The following is a 23,108-nucleotide window of genomic DNA, read 5'->3' as shown; positions in this document are numbered from 1 at the left end:
ACGCGTCACACCATCACCAAAACCACCGTACTCAACAAGGCCATCAGCCTTCTCAAGTCTCCTGGTGCCCTTCTGGATCCTTCCTTTCTGCCTTTCCCTGCACCACCCCCTCCCTTCCAAGGCAAAGACCGATTTGCTCCCTGTAACGACACAGCAGTTTGCATTTTAAGAATTTCATACAAGTGGAGTCATACAGCATGACTTTGTTTGGTCTGGCTTCTTTACTTCAGCATAATTATTTTGAGAGGGGGTGAGGGGCAGAGAAGAGACAGGGTGGATCCCTGGAGCCCCCGCATCATGACCTGAGCCCAAGGCAGACGCTTACCGGCCTGCGCCACCCAGGCGCCCCTCCTGTGAACCTTCCTAGACAAGACTGTACGGACATAGCGCCCTTTTCTCAGGTAAACACCTAGGAGCGGACGGCTGAGCCACATGGTAGGTGCGTGTTTACCTTTCCAAGAACCTGCGACCGAGGCTGCTTAAGCAGACGGCTCTAACCATCTGACATTCATTCCCAGCAGCAGAATATGAGAACTGCAACGGCTCCATGTTGTCACAACACTCAGTATGGTCTTTTTAAATTTTGGCCATTCTGGGGTCCCCAGGTGGCTCAGCAGTTGAGCACCCGCCTTCGGCCCAGGGCATGACCCCGGGGTCCCGGGATCCAGTCCCGCATCAGGCTCCCTGCAGGGAGCCTGCTTCTCCCTCTGCCTGTGTCTCTGCCTCTCTCTGTGTCTCTCAGGAATAAATAAATAACCTCTTTTAAAAACAAATTAATGAATCAATTAATTTTGGCCGTCCAAATACGTGTAGTGGTATCTCACTGTGGCTGTAATTTGCGGTTCCAACAACTAATGATGGATGACACCTTTTTATGTGTTCATCTTTGTTAAAGTATCTGTTCAAATCATTTGGACTTTCAAAAACTGGGTTGCTCGTTTTCTTATTAAGTTTTAAGAGTTCTTTACATACTCTGGGTACAGATCTTTTCAGATACATGGTGAGTATTTTCTTCCAACCTGTGCCATGACTTTTCATTTCCTCAATACTGTCATAGACCAAAGATTTTTTTTAATCTTTTTTTTAAAAGATTTTATTTATTTATGAGAGAGTGAGAGAGAGAGGCAGAGACCCAGGCAGAGGGAGAAGCAGGGTCCATGCAGGGAGCCCAACGTGGGACTCGATCCTGGGTCTCCAGGATCACACCCCGGGCTGAATGCGGCACTAAACTGCTGAGCCACCTGGGGATCCTCCCAATTTTTTTTTTTTTTTCAAGATTTTAGGTTTTTTTTTTTTTTTTTTTTAATCTTGAAGTCCAAGTTGTTAAATTTTTCTTTCATGGATGATGCCTATAGTATTATATCCAGGAAATCTGTCCTTAACTTGGGGTTATGAAGACCTTCTCCTGTGTTCTCTTCTAGAAGTTTCATAGATTTGAGCTCACATTTAGGCCTGCTTTAATGCCCTTGGAGTTAATTTTTATACATGACGCCAGGCATGGATCTAAATTTATGTTTTTGCATACGGATATTCAACTTTTCTGTGCTACTTGTTAAAAAGACATCTTCTCTCTGAACTGCCTCTGAACCTTTGCTGAAAATTAGTTATCACATATATGTGAGTCTGATTTCTAGACTCGACTCTGTCCCGCTGATTTATCACTATCCCGTCGGGATTAGCACAGCTTTACAATGAACCTACTCACTTCGTCTAGCCCATAAGGAGACAGGCCTACAAGATGAACTGCTTTGCTCAAGGTCCAAAGTTTCTTCCATCGGTGCCATTGTCATCTCCTAAGATTTAATTCTTTTAACATGTCAGGAGGACCTCTACACCAAGAAAAAAATTAGCTGATATGACAGAGATGAGCCCATTTTTACTAAAAATACAGCCTCGTCTTTGTGATGAAAACAACCTTTAACCATACTAAAAGCAAACTTTTAACAAGAGAAAAGAAATAGGTCAGACACAAAAGGCATGACTCGTCTCTCCAACATGAAGACAGTCCCCTCCACACACCGTCAGACATAGGGCTCCAACCGTCTCATAGCCTTGCACCGCGGTGACACCAAAGTCCTGTTTGCTTCCTCTTTATTGGCATGTGATGAAACCTTTTAAATGCTTATTTTAAATTATAACTATACGTTTCTTTGCCTGAGTACTGTTTAAGAGGTCATGTTCTAGGAGAGGAAATACAAGCGGGTTGACAGAGGATGCACTGGAACATGGAGACCAGCCCGCTGGCTCTGGGGAGCGACGGACATGGAAGTGTGGCCTCCATCACTTTGGTCAAGCTACTTACCCAAGTTCTGGCATCCTTGTCTTGCAAATGGGGCCACGACTTCCTGCCTCCTCAACGGCCATGAAGATAAATTAGGTAACGCTGAAGGCGTTTAGCACGGTGCCCGGCAATATTACGCGCTAATAGATGACGGTTATTAACAGGTTATCAGCACCATCATTCAAGCTCCTCCCACCTCCTCAACTGCCCTTCACTGCACCCCAAGCTCCCCACCTGCTGCCTCTGATTCCTGGGGAGCCCTCAAAAGCTGCTTCTGTTCCTGGTAACTTTCTAGCCTCTGGTTCCTTGCATATCTTGGGCCCAGCGTCCATGTCATACTCTGAGTCCAAATAAAGTAATTCCTCCCTTATTAATGCTAGATTGAGGGGTTCCTGTTGTGACCATAGACACTTCCCTGGGAAGACAGGTAAATTAGAGACTGGCGGTTCCCCATGTCCACAGTGCTAGCGCAGGGTCGTCTGGAGCACAGTCACTGCAGGCGGCCAAGCCAAAGGTCCTGGACCAGGTGTCCTGCTGGGTGAGGGCAAAATGTATCATATGGGCAGGGAGCTAACACCTGTACCCTGTGATGAGAGAATCTAAACCAAATCCAGTCTTCACAGCCATGAAAAACAAAGCTATGCGATCCAATGACCAAAATCCTAAAGTAAACCAAAACAAAACACTGAAGTTTCCTTTGGTACTTCTGTTTTTTCACTGCACAAATCTTGAAATTTCAAAGTCCTGATAAAAGAAAGAACTTTTTGAAAAGAGGTCCACTGTCAGGTGTAACACATTACCTCCAAGATGCTTTTATAGTTTAAATATGAGACATAATTATTACGGCTGATTGGAAAACATAAAATAGGATGCTGATATCCATGAAAAAAATAGCAGACCCCAGTTTTGCGATATTAACTGATGTGTGCTTTCAAATAGCCCGCCCCTTCCTGTTTCTTATTATTGTCTTAGTATTATCATTTCAATGAGCAAAACAGAATCAATCTAAATATAATCATGGACGTCCTCCTCTCAAGGCATGATGTACCAATGAAAACTTTTTCTGATGCTGTAATACTTCCAGCTCTTTTTATTCTGGTGCCCGCAGGCCCTCTTTAGGTAGAACAAACAGCAAACGTGGTCAGTCCTCTTAAGAATCGTTTGCAAACGGACAGCTTTGACTCTGCCTGACAATGTGCAAGTCTCCTGTTATTTCTACCACCTCTCTGACACCAGAGACCTTCTCCCTTGTTCCAACATCAAGGGAAATACAACAAAACCCTGACATAATATGAGGTCCTCTGCTAGATGTCCAGCAGAGCGCCTTACACACAGCAGGCATCGACTAAGTCTTGGAAGAATGGAGCCATTGACTCATGCTCGAGACCCTGATAGGGAAGGTGACCCCAAAGTTGGAGCAGGAATCCGAAACAGCAATGCTCTATTAGAAACCTCTCTATAGGGTGGCCCCGGGAACTGTCACCTCCCCTTCTCTATTCACAGCCAAAAAAACTGACATTGGTCAAATGTTTCACTCCTTTACAAATATCGTAAGAAGTCCAAGTGAAGCATTTCAGAGTCAGGCCCGGGATAAAAGATATTTTATGGCAAGAAAGCATCGCTGGTTAATGAGCTCCTGAACAGGTAACAGGAGAATTTGGTTTCTTCTGAATACCTGAACATTTTTAATACATTATATCTTCACTTTCATCCTCTCACAGAGCCTCGCACACAGTTGGTTCCCTTGTTAACTTTGCTGAATACCCACGAGTGTGCTGCCAACAACAGGAATTCATGATCCGAAAACAGTGACTCTTTCTAAGCCACCTACATTAATTTAGGCTCCAGACAGGTGGAGGATTTTGTCAAAGAATGTACCTGCTTCTTCTAAGTTCCCCTTTCAATATGTATAATGAGACCCTCTGTAAATAAAAGATACAGAATACACTCAGTGCTAGTCCTGTAACAGTAGCTTTTAGAAAGCCCCTCGGTTCTAGGGGCGCCTGGGTGGCTCAGTGGGTGAGTTGTCCCACTCTTGATTTCGGCTCGGGTCTTGATCTCAGGGTCGGGAGATCGAGCCCCATTGTCAGTCTCCACACTGAGCATGGAGCCTGTTTAAGGTTCTCTCCTAAAAAATAAATAAATAAATAAATAAATAAATAAATAAATAAATAAATAAAAGGTTCTCTCCTTCCCCACTGGCCCTCCCTACCCTACTTATACACCCATGTGCTTGCATGTTCTCTCTAAAATAAAACCAAAAAAAGCCCTTCAGCTCTGAATATATGAACACACACACAGATGTGCCACCATAATGTCAAATTTGCCAATAATTTCATATCCTCAAATTATTAGTGGGTGAAATTGCTCCAGTTTGGAAAGATAGAAGAATAACAAGGAATTGAGTAAATTCCTTAAAATTGGTGCTGGATAAAAATAATAATTATGGCCCCAAATCCAAAAAGCACCTATAAATACTAAGGGTTAAGAAAAGGTAAAGTTGCTATCTTCAGAAACAGGAAAACTGGACTTAGAAGATTTTATCCCATAAATGGAAAAAACACACAGCATCAAAAATATTGTGAACATAGAATAAAAACCAATATAACCATACGAAAAATATCCTAACTTAATAACAAACCCTAATGTCAGGTCAAATTATGAGTCCCAATTCTCCACTCCCCGTAGTGGTGTTACATGTCCCCACCCTTGCCATGGCCTATGGTAACTGGATGTTTCCCCCCTTTTTGGTTCTGGAGTTGCTCACGTGACTTCCTTTGGCCAACTGGAAACTGATAGGCAGAAGCCTGAAATGCACATGAATGATGGGGTTTGCCCTTTTAGGTTCCTACAGTCTTCGTCCATAGGAACAATTTGCCTTGGATAGCCTCTAGTCCAACAAGGCTGAAAGACTGAGGAGCAGGCCCAGAGACACCCAAAGCTTGGCGCCATGTCCAGCCAAACCAGCTGGAGCCCAGCCGGCCTACAGACACACGAGCAAGAAATAAATGCTGACTGTATGCCACTGAGATCCGTATGCTTGTTACACAGCAATGCCTGACTATGCTACGTCCTTACTCAATGAGGAGACAAGTATGGCAATTGGGGAATCATGACAGATTCATTATCAATCCTGTTTCTTGGGACACCTTGGTGGCTCAGGGGTTGAGCATGTGCCTTCAGCTTAGGGCATGATCCCAGGGTCCTGGGATCGAGTCTCTCATCGGGCTCCCTGCATGGAGCCTGCTTCTCTCTCTATGTCTCTGTCTCTCTCTGTGTGTCTCTCATGAATAAATAAATACAATATTTTAAAAAAAATCCTGTTTTTTAGCTTCATGTGAGCTGATTAATAAAAATTTTAGATCTTGAGAACATTTTTTGAACAGAAATTGTTTATATAGATCCACTTTTATACTTGGTCTGGATTGCTCCTTCTACCCTTATCCACGGAAAAGGAGCCAGGATCTATCAGACTCAAGAGCTGGGAGAGGGGAGGGTGATCAGGATTGGTTAAGGACTCTGCTCTTGATACTGTCTTGATGTGAGGCGACCCTACCATATGACCCCTACTTAGGCCTCACCGCCATGTCAGACCCATGGTAGTGGCTGTCAAGGTTTCTTTCAATGGTGTCAAAATATGAGTGAGGGTAGTTTGTGGGTGAAAACAGCTTAGTCCTCCTCCATGATCCACAGCAAAGTATTCACAACATCCCTTGAAATAACTACTGTAATTCAGGAGTCCCCGAGCACAATGGTGACAGACAGGGAGGAGTGTCCAAAAAAGAATACAACATAGGACTTTTCCTTTTTGTATCTAAAAAGGAGAGTCATGAGGCGCTAGAACCACTTCACCAAAAGAGACTAGCAAATAATCCCTCTGGACTCAGAGTTCTGAGTGCTGGACAGCTTATCTTTTATGATTTTGTTTCATCGAGATCTTTTCCAAGCGTGGATTACCCGTGGCTTCATCCTATTCTCTAATTCTGCAATCCTACGGGCTGCATCAGGCAACTAATCCCCTCTATTTCCCCTCATTATTAAATTCAAAAAGGCAAAATGAGGGAGAGGGGCAGAAAGAGAATCTCAGGCCAAGACCTCATGCAAAGTCTGGGTGGTGAGTCTCAGGCAAAGGCATGGACACACCATCGGAGTCTCAGGTGAAAGTAACAGGGTCAAGTTTTCACTCTCTCTACTTCCTGGAATCAGCTGCTTAGCAGAGAATGGCGTTTCTTCTATTGCGGAGATCAGCTGGAAGTACCAAAAGAAAAGGTTTTCTCTAAAGTTTGAGCTAACTACTTTGCTATTAATTATCAACCCAATTCATTGTAACCAGCATGAGAAAAGTGGTGACCAGCCATGTTTTCTTTCACTCTGGAGGACTTTTGTGCCTTGAACAAGGAACAAAGTCAAACTTATAAGTCAATTTCTAACTTCCCAGGGGCCCTACACAAGCACAAAGTCCTTACACCAGGATCCCTTCTCCCCTTTCATTAGGCAAGTAGAAATGGTCCAACTCGATCACCTACGTGTATGCAGGCGAGACGTGGAGAAGCGCAGTATTTTCTATTCCAGTTTGAGGAGGACCTAGATTAGGACACTCCTATTTTGACCTCAGATCAGTGTCAGATCAATTTCTCAATTTAAAAATACAAGTTTCTTTTCTTTCAATTACTGAGTCTTCATTTAAAAATTTTCTCAATTACTGAGTCTTCCTTACAAATTCCGAACCTGGTGCAGCCGCAAAAAGCCCTTTAAAAAGGCAAGATGATTTCACTCCAACTTAGCTTCCGGAAAAGAATTTAAATGCGCAATTTATTCAAAATACACATCTATTTTCTGACTTGAGGATGTTTAGCTTGATAAGCCTTGGAATTCAGACAGTTTTCTTTCCATAGCAGATGACTTTTGAGTCATAACTGAAAATATCATCACTCGTTTTAATAGAGTTAATGACAACTGACCAAAAAAATTTAGGCAAACATCAAGAAAGAGGTCTGGGGGGAGAAATGTGTTTTCAGTGGAAGTAAAAATCCTATTCAAAATCTAAAAACCTGCCTGTCAAGAGAAACGGATGCTGGAAGCGCTTCTTGTGTTTTAAATGACATTCGGTGGCTCTCAAAGTCAGCGCTTAAAAATACTCTCGAGGAAGACGAGCCAAATGACTACGGGATTATACGTTCTCCCCCAGTTGTTCAGGTATTAAGAAAAGGCACAAGAAGAGCCTTCAAAACCCGCATAAACAGCACGTGAGCGACGCAGGGTACCAACGAGGGGCACCAACGAGGATCACCGCATCATGCCCCTTCGCCTCCTCCTCCCAGGTACCGCTAACAACTCTGCCCCCCTCATTTCCCTCCTTCCTGCAAGTTTTCTCCCAAAAAGAAAAAAAAAGGAGAAACGAAGCCTGACTGATTGGCAAGCGAAGGGCAGGCTCGTGGGCCCTCACCGGGGCGCGGGCGCTGCCTCGGACCCAGCGTCCGTCCGTGCGGGCCCCTCCCCGCAGACTCTGCGGACGCCCCAGCACCGGCGCGGCCTCTCCTCCCCACAGGCCGGACTCCCCGTTCTGGAACCGAAACCAACGAGGCAGAGCCGGGCCGCTCCCTCCTCAGCCGCCAGGCGGGAACCGCCCACGAGCCGTCCACAGGGCCAGGCGGTGCGGCGCGGCCCACGCGGTGGCGGTGGCGGAGGCGGGCGGCTCCCAGCCCTGAGGGGGAACGAGGCGGTGCGGCCGCCGCCGGGTGCGTGGACCTTGGACTGCGACGCTCCGGGCCGGGCCCGCGGGGAAGCGGCCGCCTGCGGCCGGCGTGACCCGGGTCCCAGGACGCGCGCCCCTGCGAGGAGCCCGCTGCTCCCTCCGCCCGGGCCTCTGCCTCCCTCTCGGTCTCTCACGAATAAATGAACAAAAGGTCAAAAAATCCACGTGATGCTCCGTGAGAGAAGCCAGACGCCAGCCGAGCCGCACGGCTGACGGGAGCAGCGGGCGGGGGCGAGGGGGCGGGCAGGAGGGGGGGGGTGTCCCGGACCCCGCGGCCGCTGGCGCCGACGGCCGCGTCCCTGTGCGGCTCCGGGGAGCGGCGCGATCCCACCACACAGCAAACAAACCCCCAGAACCTGCTGCTCCCCGCCGTCCCGACCCGCTTCGGCCCGCGCACCCCCCCCCCCAGTACTTCCCAGGACGCCCTCGGCGCCGCCCGCCTCCCTCCTCAGCCCTCATCCTGCCCACGAGCCCCTCACCTTGGCCTCCCCCACGCGGTGAGCCACAGCCGGAGCTGCCCGCAGGCCGCGCTTCCACAGCGGGCGGCCCTCAGCGCCGGGAACGGGGGGCGGGGGGGGCTCAGCCTCAGGGCGCCTCCGCGCGGCCCAGGCTCCCGCAGCCCGGATGTTCTGGCCCCGGGCCCCGGCGGCGGCTTCCCCTTCCCTGGCTCAGTCCGCGGGCACCTCGAGCCCCCGGGTCTCCCCACACGCTGCGGTCAAACGGCACCTCAGACGGCCACGGAGGTCGGCAGCCGCCCTCGACACCGCCCGGCGAAGCTGCGGGTTCACGCTGCGGAGCGCGCGCCCCGGCCTCGTGAGGAGCCTCCCGCCCCGCGGCCTCGTGAGGAGCCTCCCGCCCCGCGGCCTCGTGAGGAGCCGCCCGCCCCGCGGCCTCCTGAGGAGCCTCCCGCCCCGCGGCCTCGTGAGGAGCCGCCCGCCCCGCGGCCTCGTGAGGAGCCTCCCGCCCCGCGGCCTCGTGAGGAGCCTCCCGCCCCGCGGCCTCGTGAGGAGCCTCCCGCCCCGCGGCCTCGTGAGGAGCCTCCCGCCCCGCGGCCTCGTGAGGAGCCTCCCGCCCCGCGGCCTCGTGAGGAGCCTCCCGCCCCGCGGCCTCGTGAGGAGCCGCCCGCCCCGCGGCCTCGTGAGGAGCCGCCCGCCCCGGGCCTCGTGAGGAGCCGCCCGCCCCGCGGCCTCCTGAGGAGCCGCCCGCCCCAGGGCCTCCTGAGGAGCCGCCCGCCCCAGGGCCTCCTGAGGAGCCGCCCGCCCCAGGGCCTCCTGAGGAGCCGCCCGCCCCAGGGCCTCCTGAGGAGCCTCCCGCCCCGCGGCCTCCTGAGGAGCCTCCCGCCCCGGCCTCGTGAGGAGCCGCCCGCCCCGGGCCTCCTGAGGAGCCGCCCGCCCCGGGCCTCCTGAGGAGCCTCCCGCCCCGCGGCCTCGTGAGGAGCCGCCCGCCCCGCGGCCTCGTGAGGAGCCGCCCGCCCCGCGGCCTCGTGAGGAGCCGCCCGCCCCGCGGCCTCGTGAGGAGCCGCCCGCCCCGCGGCCTCGTGAGGAGCCGCCCGCCCCGCGGCCTCGTGAGGAGCCGCCCGCCCCGCGGCCTCGTGAGGAGCCGCCCGCCCCGCGGCCTCCTGAGGAGCCGCCCGCCCCGCGGCCTCCTGAGGAGCCTCCCGCCCCGCGGCCTCCTGAGGAGCCTCCCGCCCCGCGGCCTCGTGAGGAGCCGCCCGCCCCGCGGCCTCGTGAGGAGCCGCCCGCAGGAGGGGCCTTTCCCAGCAGAGACTCGGGTTTTCCCAACCATGTAGACTCCCACCACTTTATAGACCTGGAAAGTGACTTGGGGAACACAAGTCTCTGTGACTTACATGAACACTCACACACACAACATCTACGTAAGCAACGGAGTGAAGACCACACACCTGAGGATCCCTCTTGCCGCTGGCCCGAGGCCGCAGGCCCGGAGGGGAGGGGACTCGGAGGCGCCGGCCCGGCCGGGGGAGCCCCAGTGCGCTCACCCTATTGTAACGTCTACGGCCTACGGGTCTGCTGCGTTCCCCAATATATGAAATATCACCATTAAACTAGAATGAAAGGGTCCGTGCAGGTAAGTGGACGGACGTATCCGTAACTGATCGAGGGACGGCGGGACAGAGACCAAGTGGTGGACAGACCCAGGGGTGGGCTGGTCAGACGAGAACATGACGTCTTCTCAGATCCATTCTCGTTTGAGTTGCCTAAAGACCGTAGTGTGGGGCGGAAGGGCAGACGCACAAATCCTAGCCCGGGTGATACAATCAACGAGTTTCCAAATTTTACGCAAAACGCTTGGACCGCGCCTCGATCATGAGAATATGCAGCCAGGCCGTCCACCCGCACGTGGAGGCTCAACCTTGGGCCTGAGGCCGAGGCTCCCAAAGGAAGAATCAAGAACTTTTATCCCCCACAACCCCCCTCCCCACACACACCAACACCACCTGACCCTGGAAATGAATAATTTTAATTTACTCCTTAATAATCCATTAATACTTTCCCTTCACCCCAATCCCATGAGACTTAGTGTCAAGCGGCACTTGGCCCGGTCAGCACCCCCCGCCCCCTGTACTGCCCCTGACTTCTTCCTGACGCTGCAGCCTTCTTGGAGCCCAGCCGCTTCTCTGGACTTCGGCCCTGACCTCTGTTTCCAGTGTCGAGGCCATGCCAGTCCCCCTCGCAACCGGAGCCCTGTGTCTGGACGCAGCTCTGGGGTCGAGCCACTAGGCACTTGGGTGAGTGGAGGGCCTGGAGCAGTGCTGCCTGCGGACTTCGTGTGTCACCTCCAACATCCTCAGTCACGGACCTCACCCCGCCTGACGGGGCACTCCCCCCTCATAGCCTCTCTTCATCATAAAAGCTACCATGTTCGTTATAGAAAGAGAAATGTAATGAAATCAGGAAAATAAAAACCCCTTGTTTTCCCCTCACCGAGCGATACCCCATGTATACCAGCACATGATTATAATGTACATTAGACCTTCCTGCACTTACTTAAATCTATAGTTTTTTGGGGTTTAAATCCACAACTAACAATAAAGGGTATATTTTCATATTGCTACAAACTCTTTTATAATATGATCTTAATGAGCTGTGTAATATTCCATGTATTCCAGTTACTATGGCTACACACACAAAAAAAAACTTACTGGGATAAAATTTAAAAATCACCCTCATATACAGCTCCTGCCTCAGGGCCTTTGCACTTGCTGTTCCCTCTGTCTAGAAGCTCTTTATCCAGACATGATTCACAACCTCAAAATCTTCAGTGAAGTATGTCCTGAGTGCTTTATTACAACCTGCCCCCCCCTGCCCGCCCTCACACCCCCTAATCCTCTCTTCTGCTTTCGTTTCCTTAAATAAGGCTCACTGGCAAAGTGTAGCAATTTATTTTCTGGCTTACTCGCTACAATATGAACTCCATTTCATCCACAAATGCCTCGAAGTACAGGCAATAAAAGCACTCAATATATGTTTGTTGAAAAAGATGGATGAGGGATCCCTGGGTGGTGCAGCGGTTTGGCGCCTGCCTTTGGCCCAGGGCGCGATCCTGGAGACCCGGGATCAAATCCCACGTCGGGCTCCTGGTGCATGGAGCCTGCTTCTGCCGCTGCCTGTGTCTCTGCCTCTCTCTCTCTCTCTCTCTCTCTGTGTGTGTGTGTGACTATCATAGATAGATAAAAATAAAATAAAAAATTTAAAAAAAGAAAAGGATGGATGAGGGAACAAACACAATTTTATGAAGACTAGAAGAAAAGGAGCAAAACTGAAAGTGAGTTTAATTTCTGGGTGATAGATTTATAAGGATTTAGGGTTTTTTTCTTTTAGGTTTCCTATATTTTCAGTTTTCAATAGCATGTAATGCTTTTAACATGGGGGGAGGACAGACATTTTCGATGCTACTAGGCACACAGGACTAAAATTAACCCTATTTGGGAACAGTAAAGAAAGAAACAAAGATAGAAAAAAAAAGAGAGAGAGAGAAAAAATCCAAACAGAGACAAAAAGAGAGGCAGACAGAGACCAAGAGACAGAAAAAAAAAAAAAAAAAAAGACAAAAACAAAGACACAGAGGCCGACAGAAACCTCCAACTATCTGTGAAGTCTTCTCTATATTCAAATAATCACAACACAGGCCAGGGTAAGTTAAGACAAACATTAATCACTAATTATTCTTCCTTTGGTTTTTTTTTTTTTTTTTTTTTTTTTTTTTCCTTTGGTTTTTTTAAGACTTAAAGAAGCAAGAATCTATTAGGTAACATTAATTAGTCCAACTTTGTTTTTTAAGTATATTTATGAATGAACCACATCTTCAAACCCTCGATGACTCAGATCTACTACGGAATCAAACCTAACAAGCACGGAGTTCAGAGAAACTGAAACATGGACTAAAATGATTGGACCGGGAGTTTTCATCTGTTAGGAAGGGGCTGTAGGGGCTCAAGGCGCCGCCGTGGGAAATGGTGGTCTACGCGCACTTAGGCGAAGATGAAGTAGCTCTTTTAAATAATTTGTAAAATGGGGGTGATGGAACTCGTGTCAAAGCAGATTAAGTCGTGTTAATTTAAAGGAATGTCAAAAACTATCAAACACAAAAATGAGAAATTATAGTAAAACATAATATTGAGTGCTTTTCACTTAAGGAACCTTGAGTTTTGGGGCCCCTGGGGGGCTCCGTGGTTGTCTCCCGGGGTCCGGGATGGAGTCCCGCATTGCCCCCTTCCCCCCAGGGAGCCTGCCTCTCCCTCTGCCTGTGTCTCTGCCTCTCTCTGTGTCTCTCATGAATAAATAAATAAAATCTTAAAAAGAAGAAAGAAAGAAAGGAAAGAAGAAAGAAAGAAAGAAAGAAAGAAAGAAAGAAAGAAAGAAAGAAAAGAAAAAGGAAGGAAAGAAGAAAGAAAGAAAAGAAAGAAAAAGAAAGAAAGAAAAAGAAAGAAAGAAAAGAAAGAAAGAAAGAAAGAAAGAAAAAGAAAGAAAGAAAGAAAAAGGAAGGAAGGAAGGAAGGAAGGAAGAAAGAAAGAAAGAAAGAAAGAAAGAAAGAAAGAAAGAAAGAAAGAAAGAAAGAAAGAAAAAAGGGTCCTTGGGGATCCCTGGGTGGCTCAGCAGTTCAGCACCTGCCTTTGATCCAGGGCGTGATCCTGGACACCCGGGATTAAGTCCTGCATCGGGTTCCCTGCGTGGAGCCTGCTTCTCCCTCTACCTGGGTCTGTATCTCTCTCTCTCTCTCTCTCTGTGTCTCATGAATAAATAAATAAAATCTTAAAAAAAAAAAAAAAAAAAAAAGTAAAAAGGGTCCTTGAGTGTTAAGTCACTGAGGGCTCACTAAGTGCTCCTGCTCCCAGACCAGAGCGCCCAGGCTTCTGACTTGGTAAATGGGCTTCTCCATGAGGAGACACGATGACTCACGAAAGCAATGTGCCACCAGAACAGGTCTAAGCACTGGTCGCCCCCATCGGCAAAGCCGGCGGGCCATGACCTGCACCTCCGGGGAGCCCCCACCTGCAATGCTTCGAGAAACGCACCAGCTGCTGTCCTAGGGCCCAAGGCAATCTCAGGGCGCCCCTGCCCCTTGACATGGGAGGCGCTTTGCTTTGACAGACAACCCGGAGAGACAAGAACGGCCCCTCAATGTTCAGAGGGCGCATCTCAAACACCCGTAAATCTTCTCCTAGGAGGTCTACCCCCGATGGCGAGGAGGAGACCGTCCCGCAAGCCAGCTTTACCCACTGCTTATAGTCCTGGGTGCCATCCTCGTCTTCAAACAGGTCGAATTTTCGAAGCATGGCTTTAAAAAAGGAGTGTGATCCATGGGAACCCGGAGGAAGTCAACTTACAAACTGTCCGACCCAGGCTCGGCAGCTCTGGCCGAGAGCTCGCCCTCCATCAATCACTGAATGCGGCTGTTCTTTCCCAGCAGCGAGGAAGAAAGGGGCTTTGACTCTCCATTGTGCAATACAGGACTACAGAATAGTGCTCAATTATTATTTTGGGGGGGAAAAGTGAATAAAAGCCTATTTGGATTTTTATTTTGGCAGGAGAGAGATCTGAATAGTGTTTAGCTCCCAGGCCAGCCCAGACATCTTTAGCCAAAGAATTAACCAAATTCAGATATGCCTATGCTAAAATCCAGCAGATTCTGAATTCAACTGAATATTTTTTCCAAAAGTAAATAATATCTCCCCATTGAATTCATTCAAATGTATTCTTCACAGCAAAATTTTCTTTTAAAACACATGGAGACATGGCTCCCTATCTAAAGTTCTGGCTGAAATTAAATTGAAAAAAAAATACAGCTTTCACACCTAATGCCTTATTACAAAGGCACAAGGTGACTGCCGGACACATTAAAAAATGCTTGAACCATAAAATTGACTAGTTTCAACACACAAATCAAAATCGCTTCTATGCCTAACAGCAAAGAAAGGACACTTTTTAAGAAGCCCTATGACTATTCGAGGCTTTTAGTAATTCAGCTTGTAATTTTGATGAGTAAGGATGATTCGTAAACACTGAAAACACAGTTTTCACACTAAATTCTATTCCTCAGAGGAGACAATTTAGCAAATGCTAAGATGACTTTTCACTTTTACTAGAGACACAATGTCGGGCTCAAGGATTTAATTAACTAGACATCCTCTACTTAAAGGCTCCAATTTGTTCTGGGCGAATGAGCTGGGGCAAGCTCAGGACTTAGGTTTCGCAACCAAAGATTCTTGGCTTTTTCCCCTAAAAAAAAAAAAAAAAAAAAAAAAACAGAACCAGCCAGAATGCTCTGACTGGCAGTCACCAGGAAGCTGACGAGGCCGAAGGGCACTTTATCCCATGAAGTGGGGCCATGCAACGATTTCTCCCAAGAGCAGGTGAGATGGAGGCAAGCCGACACCCCTGCCATTTGACCAAGATAGAGGCAAAAAGCCCACAGCTCTTGCTAATCCCTGCAGGCCCTGGAAACACGGACTGTTAATTCTCTGCTATGCCTCTGAAGAGTCAACTCCAGGTAGAGCAAAGTAGCTCTGATGTCCTCACGAGTCACGGGATAGCCACTCCCCGACTCCTGTGTAGGACATTCTGGGGGAGGCATCAAGATTCCAGAGACGTCTGTTGGAAGATCCCAGAGCTCTCAGCCATAATTTTCAAAATGTTTAGCTGCTATTAAAAAAAAATTAAGTATTTTCTACAAATTGGCACTGAACAATAAAACAAGATTTTTGATGAGAACAGCTCATCTGGTTACAACCTACCAAACCATTAAAAGAAGTCTGTCCAGAAATTTTGGATGATAGGGATAAACGCAAGTGATTTCTGTCAAACTTCTACTGGCCAGAAGGAAAGCTATTTTATGTTACTAAAAGGCAATGTGCACAACGTCTCTTTTGTTAACCCCAGATCCTATTCAGTCAGCTGCCACAGTCACGTGCAGGAATAAGACGCTCAAAAATAAATAAATAAATAAAATAAATTTAAAAGATCAAAAAAATTTAAAAAAGGAATAAGACGCTCTCAGGACACTACGGGGTCAAGCTGCACTGCTATACGAGGATGAGCCCGCAGAGAGGCGGACCTGGCTCAGTTGGCAGACTGCTCTGTGCACACCTGTCCAGGCTGCAGTTGGTGACGTACTGTTTGCTAAGGAAACAGGCCAAGCATGAGCCCTTCTCAGAACCTACCTACTGTGAACTGCAGTTCCACAAAGTCAACTTTCCAGGTACCAAAAAAAAAAAAATTGATATATGAGTGGCACCCGATTATAGAGTTATTCTGCTTTGATTACTGGGGGCCACGTCAGAGATCAGGTGCTGGCTGCACCGTACTCGACAGGTCTAAGCCACGCGGACCTCACGAGTGGCCTGCAAGTGCCCAAGGCAACCGCATGCGGACATCAGTACACACGGACATCGCAGTCTTCAGGCTAAATTGTGGGAAATCCTTCCGGCTAGGCTGATAGAAGCAGGTTCCCCTGAAGGGTAGAGAACGGTCTGTGGAATGTCAAGCCGTCAGACTATTGTGAAGGACGGAGGCCCCGTTTATTTTCAGGCTTTATTGGGTGACAGCTGACACATACCGTGGTGTGAGTTCACTGTTTATGACACGAAGGTTTGACGCAGGCATGAATCATGAAATGATGGCCACGCAGACAGGGAGCCCCCTTCAGCTGGCACGGAGCTCACTCTGCTGCTGGCGACCACGCCGAAGGCCCAGCCTCGGCCACGTCCCACGCACAGCAGCGCCTCGGGCCCGGGGTCAGCCCGCATCTCGGCAGGCGCGTGCTCTCTGCCCCCGTCTCATCCCCCCGCCCCAGCCCCTGGCAGCGCCCTGGCTCCCCTCCGTTTTTACCGGCAGCTTTCCTGGATGCCACATGGGAGCGAGGTCCTACACTCTTTCTCTGCCTTACGTGACTTCGCAGGATGCCCTCCAGGCTCACGCAGTGTCACAAATAGCAGAATTTCCTTCTTTTTGTACGGCTACGCGATATCCCATAGTGTACATGTGTACCTGTTGACCCTCCCGTCGGCACAGCACACTCAGGCCCTTCCACGTCTTGGCGCGGCCATGGACACGCAGCTGCGGGCACCACTCTGCGACGTGCGTTCCTCTCCCTCGGGTACGTACCCAGGAGTGGGGATGCGGCATCTTAGGGGAGTTCTCCTCCTTAATTTCTAGGACCTCGGTCCTGTTTCGTGTCGTGGCTGAGCCGATTTACATTCCCACCCACCCCCACTGACCACACACAAGGGTTCCCTCCCCAAGGAGCTCCTCTGTAACTTAAAAGCTTTACAACGGCACCGTGAAGACAGCGTGGTCCATTATTTGATTCACTTTTTTACAATGAACGTAATGATCCTGAACCCGAGACTCAAAGCCCCGGAGAGAGAAGGCCTGGCTCATTCAGAGACTGAGCACAAACCACTGGCTGCATGCGAGGCCGAGGCCAGGCAAACCAACCAGGGAAGTGCCGAGGCCTCACCCCACCCCACGGGGCTCCGGGAGCACCTCTCTGCCCCCAAGAGCCTCTCACACAAGCACTCCCTGGTACCAGACACCCAAGAATCACTGCAAGCCACATACTGAACCAGACATGAGAGGAAGAAGTATTGTAATTTTACGTCTTGACGATGAATAGGGAACAGAGTACAATCACGCAGTCGGAACTGTGGTGACCTCAGCCACCAGAAAAAGGAAACCTTGCCATTTGCAATGACGTGAACAGAGCTGGAGTATTAAACAAAATAAGACAAATATGATTTCACCCAAATCTGGGATTTAAAAAACAAAATATACGAACAAAGGGGAAGGGGAATGGAAAAGAGGGAGAGAGGCAAACCCTAAGAGACTTAGCTGCAGGATTAAGGGAGGCGGGTGGGGGATGGGCTCAGTGGGGGATGGTACTAGGGAGGCACCTGTTGCGATGGGCACCGGGCATTACAGGTAAGCGATCAATCACTCAATTCTACTCCTGGGACCAAGATCACACTATCACAAATAAAAATTTGGGGACAGGGGAGAAGCCACAGTGAAAAAGTACAGGGAAGTATCCTTTCTACTGTGGATTGAATCCCTCTGAAAGAGTCACTGGCCGAACAAAAACATAAGGAGGAACAAACTGAAAAGAACAGGAATGTGCGCTCCCCCTCCTGATCACCAGCTCCGACGTGGGGCTGGGCTAGGAGAGGCTCCTTCTCCCCGCCTGGCGGTTCTTGGTCCCCGCTGGGCCATGTACAACTCAGCTACAGCAGATGCCCTCAGACCCCACAGGTTAGGGCGCAGTCCTACAAGACTGGCCTGTCCCCCCTTCAGATGCCACTTGCCACCCAGGCTGTCATGTGTGCTGACCCGCCTGTATAGATTGGCGGTTCCAACAATCGCCTCCCTCGGGTTCCACTCATTCGCCCCAGCGGCCTCCAGAATGCGGAAACAGCTTACTTACTAGATTACAGGTTTGTTACCAAAAAAATGCCTCGGGACCATCCAGCTGGAAGAGAAGCACAGGGCAAGGCTTGGGGAAGCGTGGGGAGCTCAGGTGCCCCCCCCCCCCGAGCACGCTGCTCCCCCCACAAACCGCGTGTTCGCCAACCTGGAAGCCCTCCAAACACGGTCCTTTGGGGGTTGTATGGAAGCTTCGTTCCCCAAGCACGACTGTAAGTCGTCGGCCACGGGTGACCGACTCAGCCGCCAGCCCCTCGCCAGGCCAGGCCGAGAAGGGAGGCAGGACTGAGGTTCCAGCCCTCTCATCACAAGGCCGCCTCCCCTGCCTCCCCTGCCCACCAGCCCCCCAGCCCTCCCCATCCTTCTGGGCAGGAGAAAAGCCACCTCGTAACGTAACAAAAGACACCTCCTTGCAACAATTGGGAAATTGCAAAAGTTTTAGTGACTCTGTGACACAAACTTGGGGACAACGACCAAATCTGTATTCTTACTATGAATCACGGCATCTCAAACACACAAATCCCTCCAATTGCATTACAGACTTTTTAGGGCTGGAAGGGATATTTGAAATGATTCCCTGTCCTACCTCCTGGGTCAGCAGATGAGAAAACTGAGGCCAAGAGACAAGTGGGGCAAGACCGTCAGCCATGGGGTTGGGCCCAGGATGCAAGATCGCTTGCACCTGAATATAAATCTAGGGTATTGTGCAGCGGAGGAGACCCTTCCTTAAAGAGGTTACTTCTGGGGCCCCTGGGGGCGCAGGAGTTGAGCGCCTGCCTGCGGCTCAGGGCGTGACCCCAGGGTCATGGGATCGAGTCCCACATCAGGCTCCCTGCATGGAGCCTGCTTCTCCCTTTGCCTGTGTCTCTGCCTCTCTCTGTGTCTCTCTCATGGATAAAATCTTTAAAAAAAAAAAAAAGGGGGGGGTTAGTTCCCGGGCACCTGGGTGGCCCAGTGGGTTCGGCAACCAACTCTTGATTCTGGCTCAGGTCCTGATCTCAGCCTTGCACCAAGCTCCCTAGCGGGAGTCTGCCTGAGAGTCTCTCTCCTTCTTCTAGGCCTCCTGCCTGCACACTCTCTCACTGAAATAAATTTTTTTTAAAAGATTTTATTTATTTATTCATGAGAGACACAGAGAAAGAGAGAGAGAGGCAGAGACACAGGCAGAGGGAGAAGCAGGCTCCATGCAGGGAGCCCGACGCAGGACTCAATCCTGGGTCTCCAGGATCACGCCCTGGGCTGAAGGCGGTGCCAAACCGCTGAGCCACCGGGCTGCCCAATAAATCTTTTTTAAAAAGGTTATTTCCACTATCATGCTTTCTCTGGGGCCACATGAGCACTTTCCCATAGTAGTGAAATATTGCAAATCTAAAAAAAAAAAAAAAAATAGCCCTATTATAAGGAGCCACTGGCTCCCTGACCAAACGCAGCATTGGCAAAGTGAGTTCCTTGGTCCTGCTGTGCCAATATCTTTTCTAAATCATTATCAGACTCTCAAACAGCTTCTAGACAGGCAACTTGTGCATCGATAAGAAAGCCATAGGCTCTAGAAAAGCAGACCACTGACACCTTCACCAGTCAAAATAAGTACCAGTAAATCACAAAGTGCTTTTTAAAATTCCTTTGAAATTACACTAGCTCCCGGGTCGAATTTCCCTCCCAACACAAAATTAAGGAACAAGCTTCATTTCTTCCCTTGCACAGAGAGCATAGACACTTACCCAAGAAGGTCCCGTGTGTGTGCAGCAGGCAGGACTGGAACCCACGCCCTGTACTGCGTGGCCTGCATGCCGCAAGGGCGCCATGGTGAACACGCTTCAGATCACCCTCTCTGATCCTGCTCTTGTCAACAGCCTTCTGATTTAATTTGGTTTCCCTGCTTAATAACTGACTTGGAGGAACCTGACAAACACTCCTCTGGCCGGGTGGGCGAGGTTAACACCGTGGGTGGTAGGTCAGCCTGGGTAGATGCGAAGACACGAAGACACGGTGCTGGACCTCTGGGCAATCCTCAGTCTCGTAAGAACAACACCGCATTCTAGCAAAGGGACCTCCGACCATACACCCAGGCAGTACTCCTCGAAACCGTCAGAGCCAACGCAGACAGGAAAAGGCCGAGAAGCTGTCCCCGCCAGGAGGAGCCTACGGAGCCAGGTCTCTGAACTGCACTGTGCAATCCTCGATGGGATCCTACAGCCAAAAAAGGACGCCGGGCGAAAACCAGGGAAAACGCGCCGCACGGACCTTTACTCAATAACAACGTATTGATTATTGGCTCATTCACTGTGCCAGTGTATCTTGATGACGTAACATCACTGTGAGAACAGAAGACAGGCAGGGGATGTGCCGTCTGTATGTGGGAACTTGGTAGTAGCCTCTTAGGTTTTCTGTAAATCTCAACCGTTCTAAAAACTAAAGTCGATTTTAAAGAAGGAGAGAACCAACTGATGGATCTGGACCCACTGGACCTCTCAGAGGCTCAGTCACCTGTCCTCCTGCTTGTGAAAACACTGGGGAAAAAAAAAACGAAAACGTTCCTTACCTTTCACTGAGGCTTCTCCACAGCTGGGCACCTGCAACAAGCAAGGAGAGGCAAGGCGTGAAACACTAACGGAGGTGGCTCCTCTGGAGGCGGTTCTGCACTTAGAAACACGCTGAGCTGCCTGAACCAGGTGCTCAGCTCTCCAGGCTCTAGAGACTACCGAGCCGTCCCGGGTACGCCTCGGCACCACCATCAGTTCGGGGGATCGGCCCGTGACCACCTGAGCTCCGGCCACATGCAAGACCCCTGGGCAGGGGCCGTGCGACACAGAGCCCTACACCCGCGGCCCAGCCTGGGACGGGGCCTGGGACGGGGCTGCTCCTGGGGCAGGCGCCGCGCGTGAGCTCCCGGGAACCAAGGTGGGCAGGGCGCGGGGAAGAGCTCGGGGAAGCGGGAAGAGGCCGCTGCTCCACGGAGCGCCGACAACAGAGGCGGCCGTCACGGTGGGCCTGGAGTTGGCACTGACCCGAGAGCCAAGACACCGTTCTTTGAGGAAGGAGGCTGCTATGTACTCGCCCTCTAGGTGTCTGCAGCCGCATGCAGGCTCACGTGAGGTCCACAGGAAACACGTTCACTCACAGCAATCATTCGCTTTGTTGTTGTTGTTAAGATTTTTATTTATTTATTCATGAGACACAGAGAGAGAGGCAGAGACACAGGCAGAGGGAGAAGCAGGCTCCACGCAGGGAGCCCGATGTGGGACTCGATCCCAGGACCCCAGGATCACGTCCCAGGCCGAAAGCAGTCACTCAACCGCTGAGCCCCCCCAGGGGCCCGGGGAACAGGATTCTAATATGGTGACCATAACTGAGTGACAGATTCATCCCTGGGCTGACTGGCAGCCAAGGCAAAAAGGGAAGCTAGATCAACTGAACAATTCTAATAGTCTGATGAAAGAATGCAAGCAGTTTTGATAAACCTTTTTTTCCCCAAGAACTAAATTCTTAAAATTTATGACACAGGTCTTGGATGGGGGATGCCGCAGGACAAAAGGGACATCTTTGGCATTTGTTTGATGGGAAGGTGCAGAAGCCGCCTCCTGGCCATTCCCAGGGCGGCGCGTCATTAAAGCTGGCAGTGGGAGTAGTACCCAGACGCAGCAGTGAAGGAGGCAAGGCCGTCAAGAGAGAAAAGGATGGGGCGCCGGGGGCGGAAGTGGGGGTTCAGTGACTGAGCGCTGGCCTTCAGCTCAGGGCATGACCCTGGGGTTCTGGGACCAAGTCCGCATCGGGCTCCCTGCTTCTCCCTCTGCCTGTATCTCTGCCTCTCTCTGTGTCTCCTGAATAAATAAATAAAATCTTTAAAAAATAATAAAAAGGCGACAGGTATAAACACCACACAGTGTCCGTGCAGTTAACTGCTGAGCTGTCCCCCTGGCGCACAGGGCGCTGCTGGAACACGGGACAGGAAGGGGAGCCAGGAGGGAAGTACGGCCTGAGAGGGAAGGGGACGCGGCCAAGGGACAGTGGGCATCAGCGGGAAGCCCCCCAGCCGAGCTCCACCGCTGAGGCCATTGCACAGGGACCTGCGGGCCAGCAGGTGCCAAGGGGACCAGGCCCAGGGGGGTGCTGCGGCCGCACTCACTGACCTGGTGCCCACGGTGCTGCCATGTGGGGATGCCCCGGAGCTCCCGGAGCCCTTGGAGCCCCGCGTGTGGATGCCCTGGACACACTGGACCCCCGCATGTGGACGCCCCTGACACCCTAGACGTCCTGGATCCCCCTGAGTGGGGATGCCCTGGACGCCCTGGACCCCCACGTGTGGACGCCCCCAACACCCTAGATGCCCTGGATCCCCTGAGTGGGGACGCCCTGGATGACCCGGAGCCCCCGGCTCCCCGGGTGTGGACGCCCTGGACGCCCCAGCCCCCTGGGTGTGGACGCCCCCGGCCCTCTCGGGTATGGACGACCTGGAGCCCCACCACCCACAGCCCAACGAGCGGAGTCCCCGCGGGGCCAGGCGGGCAGCAGCGGAGCAGGGGACCCGGCGGCAGCCCTCACAGGACCCTGTGCCCTGGGTCGGTTTCTGCCGTCCTGGCGTGCAAGGAGGCCAGCCGTGCAGGGGACCGCGTGACCCAGGGGTGGCAGGTCTTCCCTCCCTGAAACTTTTACGTGGCAAACTGGAGGTGGCCTATGCGATGGAGGCAGGAGCAGGCGGCGGGCAGCCTGTCCTGGGCCCAGAGCCCCAGAGGTAATCGCAGGCCTCCCTGGGAGAGGCTGGAGAGGAGGAGGTGCCGTGAGCAGAGCCACTGACACCCTGCAGCCGGGGCAGCTGGAGACCCAGGGAGGGGGCACAGCCCTGCGGCGCCCGGACCTGGGCCCCGTGACCCTGCCCTTGCACCCCGGCCCACAGAGCAGAGATTCTGTGGTTTGGAGCCACTGCGGGGATGAGGACGTGTTCCCGCAGTCGGGACGGGTGCCCTAGGCAGCTGCGACATGCAGCGAGTGGGCTCAACGGCCAGACCCTTGAGATCAGTTTTTCCAGCTTTTTTGCCAGTTTTCCCAGCCGCCCTGCACCCGAGCCAGCCCGCCCTCCCCCGTCCCAGGACTCAGGACATCGGAACCCCGGCCTTCCCCTTTCCCTGGAGACTCA

The 23,108-nt window shown here is 51.3% G+C and overlaps 1 protein-coding gene across 3 annotated transcripts in view; it reads right to left on the bottom strand.

Annotated features, from left to right (window-relative positions):
• RETREG1 (reticulophagy regulator 1) overlaps positions 1 to 23,108 on the bottom strand; it is a 121,511-nt gene that overhangs the window by 66,377 nt on the left and 32,026 nt on the right. For 2 of the 3 annotated variants that reach the window (XM_072757216.1, XM_072757221.1), the window contains exon 3: positions 20,517 to 20,547. In XM_072757216.1, coding sequence (XP_072613317.1) covers positions 20,517 to 20,547 — 31 coding nt within the window. Of the gene's footprint in view, positions 1 to 19,695; positions 20,165 to 20,516; positions 20,548 to 23,108 lie in introns of those variants that run through there. The other variant, XM_072757218.1, reaches the window with a different exon arrangement.

This window comes from Vulpes vulpes, chromosome 4, assembly GCF_048418805.1.
Source record: "Vulpes vulpes isolate BD-2025 chromosome 4, VulVul3, whole genome shotgun sequence".
NCBI classification, from domain to species: Eukaryota; Metazoa; Chordata; class Mammalia; order Carnivora; family Canidae; genus Vulpes; species Vulpes vulpes.
The sequence above is the reverse complement of the archived record's forward strand: the minus strand, read 5'-3'. Positions and strand labels throughout refer to the sequence as shown.